At 45.9% G+C, this 10,755-nt stretch overlaps 2 protein-coding genes across 2 annotated transcripts in view; both read right to left on the bottom strand.

The window, feature by feature from the left end:
• The window catches only part of Ranbp2 (RAN binding protein 2), a 531,879-nt gene that overhangs the window by 407,669 nt on the left and 113,455 nt on the right, over positions 1–10,755 (bottom strand). The window lies entirely within an intron of this gene.
• The window catches only part of Ccdc138 (coiled-coil domain containing 138), a 60,177-nt gene continuing 53,510 nt past the window's right edge, over positions 4,089–10,755 (bottom strand). Inside the window, exon 14 of the mRNA XM_051153078.1 lies at positions 4,089–4,382. Within this exon, the coding sequence (XP_051009035.1) occupies positions 4,288–4,382 (95 nt within the window). The 3' untranslated portion in view covers positions 4,089–4,287. The remainder of the gene's footprint in view (positions 4,383–10,755) is intronic.

Raw genomic sequence — 10,755 nt, 5'->3', positions numbered from 1 at the left:
ACACCTGTAACTGCCAAGAAATAGGAAGCCAAGGGAGCTTTCCCACCAGGGGGTTAATGCAGAGCTGGCTGCTGCACCCCCTCCTGAAGCAATAAAGCCTCTGCTTTCGAAGGCTGTGCATTTTTTAAAAAATTACAAGTCATGTGACTAAACAAACTCTTCAGGAGTGGGGAGGAAGCAGCTGTGTGTTTAAAACCATCAAGCACTTTCCCACCACTGAATATAGACCATACTGTGAGAGGACCATAATTAGGTCCTGAATATTTAATATGATCATTTTACTGTGTCTGTTTGTGCTGGATTTTTAGAAGGTATTTGTTGTATCCTGCAAGTTAAACAGTCTGCTTAATTATCCTTTTAATTCCTCCTTGCAGTCCTGCAGCACTCCTTACCTTGTCTTCAGCAATGATGTTGAGCTTGCCCTTAGTTAGACCGTAAATGTCATCTGTGATGAATGGGCAGGTCTAGGACAGCAGGCTCCTCTCCACCTGTCACTCTGGTGAAGAGCGGGCAGCTGCAGTCAGCAGAACCCGTTCACCCTGTTACATTTCAAGGCTTGAGAGCAGCCAGCATCCATGTTGTTGCACTGACTCCCAGCTTGCTGGTTTGGGGGAGCCAGTCTCTTGTCATTTGCTTTATTTGGCAATAAATCTAGGAAGGGTTTGCTTCAGTGAGCTTTGCCTATGATGTAGAATTCTGAACCAACAAGACTGTAATGATTCTTACTGACCAATGCTGGAACTCCATGCTGCCATTTTTGTGCGGAGATTGTCATTATTTTTCAGTACTTAAAGGTATTTAGTACACACCTGGGCTAGCAAAGCCTTAATTGTGAATATTTTATATAATTGTTTATATAATTTATTATATTTTTATAAGCTCAATAAACATATTAATAAAAAGAAGACCTACAAACTGCACACTGTGAACTCTTATTGAGTGGTGAGGTGTGAGTGGAGAAGTGAGTTAGTGGTCCTGGCCACTGTGTATGATGAGAGTATGGGGCTATGGGCATCCATAAATGAGGTATCTAAAGAGTTAGAGCAGGGAGTTGTTCACTAACAAGGGAAGGCATATATAGAGAACATGTAAAACAACATGAGACACTGTTTTCCATGTCACCACCATTAGTTACTATCCCCAAATTCAGTGTCTTGGAGCATAGTTGTTTCTCAATCTAGCTTTGGGATCAGTAAGGGCTGGTGGGGTCACCTTGCCTGGGCCATGCTCAGGCAGCTGCCTGTTGGACAGCCTTGACTCGGGCAGTTCTGCTCCATCATCCCTCATGCCCCTCCACAAGCATCAGTTTGAGTGCCTGAGCATTATGGCGATGCCAGAAGCCAGGAAGCAGTATGGAGGCCACCGGAAGGCTTGGGCCATTTCTGGCTCATCCTATTGGCAAAGCAAATCAAGTGGCCAGACCCAGAGGCAAAAGGAAGGAAGGAAAGAGACTACCCCAGTGCACTAGGAGGGAATAAAGGACAAAAGCCGGGGGAAATAAGACAGTGTGTTATTTGGCCACTGATGCTAAACAGTGGCAGCTGAGTTGTAGGCATCCTCTTGGTCTGCAGAGAGTTGGAGAATTGCTCAATGTAAGGAACAAAACTTACTGGTGTCTGAATGGTGTGTTTCCCTTAACAGGCATTTCATTTTAAAATCCCAGTGTGGAGATAAGGTGAAAATGGGAAGAGAGAGTTAAACCTATTTGCCTGTCAGTCACCCTTAATGTGCATATCACATAGCCAAGAAACACCTCATGGTTCCGAGGAGCAGGCTGCTGGTCGGTGCTCCTGTGTGAATCTTGCTGGTCAGCATCACTGGCTTGGCTTCTTTTGATTAAGGACCATGCTCCTCTTCTGACAGCAGTAGCAAGCTTCTCTGTGCCTCAGTTTCTTCTCTGTACACAGGATAATAATAATAGGTTTCTTTGAGAATTGTTGTGTGAATTGAGTAATCAACACCAAGCACTTCCCCTGGCATGCAGTGTTCAATAAGGTCTCATACTACAATCACAACAGTATTAGCTATAGACACTAATAAGCTTACTGCCCAGTTTCTTAGTAGGAATCGGTTAACAAAGATTATTCTAAGACTTGCTATAATCACTACCAGGAGAATTAGTCTTAGAGTGGAAGGAAAGAGGATGTTGGCTGAGCTCTTAGCACACAGGTTCTTCACTCCCCAGAGAAGAAGCTGCAGCCCTTTCACAGAGGACTGTCTCCATGCCCTGTAGGCCCTAGACCATGGCGTCCACTGCATGAAAGGTATAAGGCTCCTCCATTTTCTAAATGCCAGAGACAACTGGTATGAACTAACTGGACCTCTGAGAACAAACCAAACATCCTACAGTTCATTTGTAATTCAAAATTCAGTGTACAATGTGGATAAGAGAGTCCTTCAGCATTGCAGTACACCAAATGTGGTTACACTTTCCAGACCCAAGTTCAAGCTGCTGTGCAGGGTATCTCTTATGCGACCCCTGTGAAAGGGTCATTTGACCCCAAAGGGATAGTGATCCACAGGCTGAGAACCGAACTGTGGCTCTAGTCTCTTTTGCTTCAGCTCGCGCTCCTCACCAAGAAGGGTGTCACCCTGGCACCTCATGGACCTGCACTGCTAACCTGTATTAGGATGAGGATTGATGCACTCTGAAGTGCCTTTCTGCCCCTTGTCTCCTCAACACTGACAGAGTAACCGGCACTGCAGTTTCTGTCCGACAAGGACTAGGGAGAGCTTTAAGTTCACACTGGTCACAGGTGAATCTGACAGCCAGACTGGCTCCCCAGCAGAAAATAGTTGACTGCTCAGGTGGGTGTTTACTGACTTTTTGTTGCTGGGATACAATACCATGACCAAGGGAACTTGCCAAAGGGAGAGTCTGTCCAGCCTATAGTTATAGAGCAAGAATCCACAGTGATGGAGATGGACAGGCATGGAGTAGGAAGCTGGGAGGAGGGGCAAAGCCTGTCCCCTATGACATATAGCTTCCAGCAAGACTACACTCCCAAAGGTTCCACAGCATCCCTAAACAGGGCCAACAACTGAGGACCAAGTGTTCATACACATGAACCTATGGGGGCCATTTCTCACTCAAACCCCCACAGTTGGAATTTTCATTTAGAGATTTCATTTATGTGTTTATTTATAAGACCTGTTTATTAGGAGAGGAGGAGGCTCTAGGGGAATCATGAGGGATAGGGCATCAGTTGCCAAACTCTGGAGCTGGAAGGATTAAGGGAAAATCCCTCTTAAAGCCAAGGCCCTAAGTGGGGCTCAGAGTTCCAGGAAGTCAGCTATTTGTGCAATTCCCAGAGGCTGGGAGAGAAAAGCAGCTGACCCCCAAACCCAGTGTTTGCAGAAACAGACAGACTTCACCTTCTCCTGGTAGCTTCAAATTACAGCTTATCTAGAAAAAAAAAAAAAAAAAAAACTTTATACCCCGATTCTGCCCCCAGTGAGACCCTGCTACTCATTCCTTAGCCTTAGCTAGGAACCTCACTCAAGTCATGCTGCCCTGATTACAGTACCTTTGGATCTTGGGGTGCCCCACTCAGGTTAATAAAGTCTCCCCGTGATGTGGAGGCTGACTTGAATTGTCATTCTTTCCTTCTGTAAACTCAGTTTTTAAGCTTTTAGTGCTGAGCCAGGGAAGGCTTTGTGGGAGGGTACCATCCCCTCTGGCCTCCTCTTAGTCAGACTCCTCTTCTCCATCTCCTGCATCTTCTCGTTCCATTGTCTGAGAGCCACTCTGAGTTTGCTAAGGCTGGACAGCAGCAGAGACATCACCCAGAGCCCCCTTGCTCTTGGAGCCATGGTCTCCAGCTCCCTCATTACACCCGAGTTAAGCAAGGGCTTCTTTGTCTCTTTGCTGGCGTGGGTGGTACTCTCACACTTCTTCTTACTCTTCGACCTGAACTCTGGCAGGCAAGAAGGCCATCGTTGATGTCTCCTCCCAACACTGGCTGTGCTCCTTGCTGAACACAGAGAAGTAGGTAAGAGCTCTGTTCCTCTCCCAGTGCTCCCCTGGGGCTTCCTCTCAGACCTGGGTGTGGGGAGGTTTCTCATCCTTCATAGTTCCCTCAGGGACACCCAAATGCTCTCTTTGGGGAACTGGGAACTTCGTTCCAGTGACATTTCTGATCTTAGAGGATGCTTTAAGTAGGAGACTATCCCTGGCCTATTCAGGCCTACATAGTAAGCAATATCCCTTCTGCTCCCTTCAGCCCCTATAGAAATCAGTGTGAAGAATTCTCAAGAAATTAAAAATACATGTAGCATATGACCCAGCTACGTACAGTCCCTTGACATATAGCCAAGGGATTTGACGTCATTCTCCACAGATACTTGTTCAACCATGTTCATCGCTACTCTGTTCACAGTACCTAGGAAAAAGAAACAACCTTAACATCCTGCAACCTATGAATGGATAATTAAAATGTGGTAAAATACATGATGAAACACAATTCAGCTTTAAAAAAAAAAAAAAAAAGGAAAGAAAGAAAGAAAGAAAAAAGGAAAAAGAAATCATGGGCATTGTAGGTAAATGGGTGGACCCAGAAAACGTCATATTGAGTGAGCAACCCAGACCCAGAAAGACAAGCACCTCATGCTCCCTCTCATTGGAGCCTCCTAGCTCCAAATCTTTCTGTGAGTACATGCTTGTAGTAACTATAGAAACAAGGAAAGTAAGCAAGGTGGTGGTGGCCCACACCTTTAATGCCAGCACTCAGGAGGCAGAGGCAGGTGAATCTTTGTGAGTTTAAGGCCAGCCTGGTCTACAAAGTAAGTCCAGGATAGTGAAGGCTACACAGAGAAACCCTGCCTTGAAAAACAAAAGCAAAAACAAAACCCAAACAAACAAAAAACAAAAACAAAAAGAAAGAAAGAAACCAGGAAAGTAAAACAGAACTGTTGCCAGGATAGGAAAATTGGGAAGGAAAAGAGGAATAGCAGGGTACCAGTGATCTGGTCAGAGAAATTAGAGGGGGTGGGAAGAGTCATCAGGGAAGGGAAGGGAGGGAGGCAAATACAGAAGAAGGTGGGAGAAGGTCGAAGGGGACTAGCAGGATGTCTGGAAAACCCACAGTAAACCAGTAATACCCAGTAAACAGTAATACCCAGACTGCCCAGATTGCGAGAACCCAAAAAAAGACCGCCAGGACTTGATACCGATGCAACATACACAGGGTGCTGTATCATGGGCTTGAGCTCGGGTCAAAATCTTTCCTGACGCAGCAGGATAGCAGAGTGGCACCGGGCTTTAAGGGCAATGGGCTTATAAAGGGGAAAAACTGTAATCGGGGGTTGGGATCACAGGGAAGTAAGGAAAAAACCATAAGTGGGGCTTGTGCATCACAGGAATGTCGACCTTCAGGCAGGTTGGGTGGAGGCTGGATCTTAAGGGGAAGTTTTTTGTTTTATTTTATTTTATTTTTTTAGATCTCAGAGGAACATTGGGAGCTAATTGTATCTAATTGCTTCGGTGGAGTTTCTGGAGACTGCTGGCAGGTGCAGTTTACAGCAGTACATGGTCACTCCCGGAATGCAGAGAGAAAGGTCTCCTAGGGAACAAGTTCTCACAGAAAATATCAAGCATGGCATTAGTTACAAGACATACAGAACATGGCATTAGTTTGGTCCTTACACTATTAACTATTTACCAAAAAAACAAATAAAACAAAAAACAAAAAAAATACACAAGGAAAAACAAAAGCAAAGGCACAAAAACTCCAACCAATACATAACTCTGTGTATAAATATACATATATAGCTTTAATGAACTTTTCTCATCTGGGCTGATGATGTTCCCTCCAAGGGCCAAAGACCACCCAACAAAAAACCCAAAAGCAGCTCTCTTTTGAGTTGTTAGCCAGGGTTGTCCAAGAGACTCCCAGAACATACAGCCTATTGCTGTTGCTCTTGGTTACCCCACACACAGAGGTAGAGGGTAAATCCTGATTGCTGAAAACACCGTGCACTTCAGAAACAGTGCCCAGAGACCCCTGACCTGGAAGCCCCATCCTGAGGACCAGCAGGTGCCATACAAGCTTCCAAAGGAGGGAGGCAACCAACAGTCCTATCCAGTGGTGACGCCTAGGAAGCACAGCAGCAACCGGCATGACACAATAACCTGTGCGTGCCGTGGCAGGAAGCAACCACTGTCTAACTGGACTTATGACCCACTCAGCAAGAGAAAGACTGTGCCTGGTACTGGGAACCCAGCTAAGTACTCAGTGCTAGTTGAAGTCATGGCTATTGGAGGAGTATCTACAGCCAATAATGTACTAAACCTGCATAATCCTCAACAACAATCTATAAACATCTCTCCTTACAGCCACAGAGAAGTGTAGTCATCACCACTCGTCAAGGAAGCCTCTCTTTGCAACAGTCAGAGACCATTACAAAAACAAAACAAACAAAACAAACAAACAAACAAAAAAACCCAAAAACCATAGATGCCCGAGTCCTCACTGCAGGCATAATACCAAGATTTGGCCTCCTTTCTTCTCTATCATCAGACTGCCTCCTAAACTTCACAATTTCTAACCATATAACTTTAACTTCAAAAAGAACCTACTCATCCCAATGCTATCTCCAATCCTCTGGCAAAGTAGAACACAAAAAGTGTATAGTAAGAGTCCCTTCCTAAACCATCCACAGAATTGCATGAAGCCTGGCTGAGACTCCTCCCGCTGGTCCTTCTGAAGACTCCTTCCTTCCCACATAAGCCCTTACACCTAAATACCTTTGAACTTTTATATGGCAGCTCCTTTATAACCTCTGGAATGCCAGCTCCTTCCTCTCAATACTTAATCCCACTCTTACTCCACCTTCCTCTCCTCCGACACCTCCAACAAATCCTCTGGATCTAGGTAGACCAAAAATTCCAATACCCTCTACCTAGCCTGAAACCTCCATCTTGAGGCTGGACAATAAGGTAGATCTCAATGTTCCACACACACCAAATATTACCCTGCGACAAAAATGGAAAGGGCGGCTCAAAGTCATACTCACCACCACACAGCAGCAAAGCTCCAAGGATGTCTAAACTCAAGCTGTCCCTACCCTCTACAACCGTATTTCTACAGGCCCACTTCTCTCTGACTCTCCAGGCTTTCTCCAGTCCAGAGGAAACTTCTGTGGTAGTCTCTCACCTTCCAACAGTGGTTGGCTCTTGATGCAGTACAGCAAGACCTCCGGCTGACACCCTGACTAGTCACATCTGAGAAACTTCTGGATGCCACTGACATCCTCTAGTGACAGGGCAGTTTTCTCTCCTTCACCCCTGATCCAACAGTTGCTTACACTGACTATTTCCTTTTATTCACTTTTTCACACTGCCCCTCCCTCCTCACTAAACCTAAAGGGTCAAACAAGCCTAGTAGGTAATGGGCCAACAGACAGAACGAATGCAGTAGCTGGCATTTGGAGATGGCTGGACTCTCACACCAACTCTCTAATAGTAATAATAGACCTGATGACGCTTTCTCTGTTAGCCAAAGTGGTTCGCAGAGAATGGAATCTGACTAAAAATATCTCCTTTGCTACTTGCTGTTAGGAACCTGGTGTTGCTGCACCCAGATGGATCCCCCAAAAGAACCAGAAGACTCGAAACCACTGTAAACTCAACAGAAGTCTTTAATTCAGCCCGGTGGTCGGATTGCTCTTGGGAAGTGACCCCAGGCGGTGACCTGAAGAAATTTTTATAGTTAACATAAGCGGGTCTAAAGTCCAACCGGCTACAGAGAGGAAAAGGTGCCAAGACCACTCACAGCTTAACTTTCTTTGTTCTTTTTTTTTTGTTCGCCATTTGCTCGGGGAAGGGCGTTTTTTCAGTAATCCCATCTCTAGGGGGCAGGTCAGTTGCTATCAGATAACACTATCTCTGGTTGTAGCTGTGAGCTTGAATTTCTTTTAAGTCTGTTTCTTCAAAGAACTCTGTGGACCTCAGATAGGCCATTTGTGAAGCCAAGATCATCCAGTGTTAGCTCAAAAGGCTCTGTGCTTCCTTTGGTGTTAATAGTACTCCCCTGGCTCTGCATTCCTGCCGGGTGTTTATAGCACTTCCCAGGGCTCCACTCTTTCTCTCAGTGTTTTCTCTATTTGCCCTTTGTTTGGCTTCCAAGTGCTGGGTCACCTGGCACACGGCTCTGCTCCCAGAGAGCCTACATTTTGACTCATACTTCCAAATTACCTAAATCAAAATTTCTCTCTGACAACACAACTTTTGTTTGTTTTTTGTTTTTGAGATAGGGTTTCTCTGTGTAGCCCTGGCTGTCCTGGAACTCACTCTGCAGCCCCTGGCTGACCTTGAATTCAGAGATCTGCCTGCCTCATGCGCCACCCCCACCCCCTGCACAACACAATTTTTAAAGGAACACAATTCCTTTGTCTCCTGCGTATTCCACCTCTCCCAAACAGCCAACCTGGCATTTCCCATACTTCTTCCTGCTTACTTCACCCCTGAGTTTTCATTTCACTCCTAATGCCGACACCTTTTTTTTTTCTTTTGAGACAGAATTTCTCTTTGTAGCTGGCTGTCGTGGAACTCTCTTTGTAGACCAGGCTGGACTCAAACTCACAGGGACCTGAGTGCTGGTATTAAAGACATAAGCCTCCATGCCTGGCTACACACCTCTTAATGTAAACATATACATGTCAGGTGCAAATGTTACCTACCCCATACCACTCCCCAAATATGACAGGCCCACTAATTTGGTCCAAAGTTTAGTATAGGCCCAACTCAAGCTAGACTATGGAAAGATTTCAAAGCTCCTGCTGGTCTCCTGGCTCCTCCCTATTCACAATACTCATTATACATTTCAAAGACCCGCGGGCCAGCCTCAGAGCCCCTCACCCTCACCCGTTACTCCTGCACCGCAAAGCTGCTCCAGATCCCCACTCCCTTTATAAGAGCAAGGTTTCCCCCTGGCCCCCGCTATTCTGGATATCCTCCCTACTCTTGCAGATAGCCCCGGTCATATCCAGTCTGCTTCTTTTCCCCTGTGCTCTGGACTCTTCTAGATGCCCTGCCCCTGCTCTTTTCTATAGTGAAACTCTCCCTGCAACCATGGAGTGGCCATTTCGGTGGTTTCTTTACTTTGTCCCTCACATACAGTACTAAACAAATAAAAGGGTGTCCTGTGGATTGGTTCTGAATTCAAAAACATACAGGGAGATTTATGGACTGGCCTAAAGGACTCAAGAAAATGAACTGTGATTGATTAACTTTCTACAGCATAAAAACCACCCACAGGTAGCTCTAGCCTATCAGGCTCCCTTTATCCTTTCCTGCCTGTGACCTCCGCAATGTCAGGGCAACCTCACCCTCAACATATTTCCCCCAAAGGGACTCCCCTATAACACAAAAATGTTCAAGAATGCCTGAGTTATTGGTCTTCCGATTTTCAATCTGCTTGAATCTACCAAAGGCTCCCAATATCACTGAGGGCAAGAGACCTCACTTTCCAGGCCTAGTTAAGTCTTTTCCAAAATTCCAAACCCTCCCCACTCATATCTGATTCCACACCCAGTTGTTGGCTTCGAAACACCCCCACACCTTACTGGGTTTTCCTTGACACTAGTACCTTCCACCTAACACAGGAAAACCCCGCAATTAACCAATCTTGCTAGTCAGGTTACAACCTTTCCCTACTTTGTCCCTAGGGTACTCATTATCCTTATGGTACAACTGAAAGGGTTAACTGTACCCAATAACCTGTTTCAGCCTTCTTCCACACCTCTTCTACAACACAGGGCTACTCTGGATCTGCTGGTCAAACACCTACCTATGCCTGCCTACTAAGTGGACAGGGACTTGTACCTTGGCCTGCTCATCCTCCGGATACCCCAACTCCCCATGGTGCCCTCTCCTCCAATAAGAGCAAACCACAGCTCTCTGGATCATCCCCTTACTAACAACTCTAGGCATTCTCTCCAGGTGGCTGGCCTAGGTAGGAATCCTGACATCAACTCACCTCTGTCTCTCCAGCTCTAAGGAAGCCTTGAGGAAATTTCTAATCAGCTTGACATCCACCCTTCGCAATCTACTTGATTCTTTGGCCACTGAGGGGCTCCAAATTTACTGAGGGCTAGACCTCCTGCCTGCAGTCCACAGAGGGATATGCGCTTTCCTTCAGGAACAACATTACTTCTACACCAACAAATTAAAATTAGTTTAGGACAGGGCCCAAAGACTTAGAAACCAGGCACCAAAATCTCAACAGCAAGTTCCACTCCAGACAGGCCCTCTGTTCCCTCCATCCCGGCCCCTCCCCTTACTGGCCCCTTCCTCCTATTTCCTTCAGACACTTACAGTTTTACCTTGTCTTTTAACAGGGATTATTGCTGGACTGCTTACTGCTGTCACGCAGTCTACCACACTAGCCCAGATAAAGGCAACCCTCTCACATATAGCATAGGGAGCACCATTTCTTTGGCCATAACTTCCTGATAGGGAAGATTATCATTTTGAGATTCTTGGGTCTGTAGTGACTCTAATGTGGAAAAGGGGAAACTTCTACCTCTCCTTAAAACCAAGCTCCTAAACTGGGCTCAAAGTGCCAAGAAGCCAGCCATCTGTATAATTCCCAAAGGTGGGAAAAGATAAGCAGCTGACTCCAACCACAGTGGTTGCAGATACAGAAAGCGGACCTATCCCTCCTCCTGCAGTTAAAAACCAACAAACCTATTTAGAAAAAAAACCCAGCTTATCTCCCCCATTCTGTCCCTAATGAGCCCCTGCCCTCCCCTTGC

Source organism: Acomys russatus, chromosome 11 (assembly GCF_903995435.1).
Source record: "Acomys russatus chromosome 11, mAcoRus1.1, whole genome shotgun sequence".
NCBI classification, from domain to species: Eukaryota; Metazoa; Chordata; class Mammalia; order Rodentia; family Muridae; genus Acomys; species Acomys russatus.
This window is presented reverse-complemented; position numbering and strand designations above follow the sequence as displayed.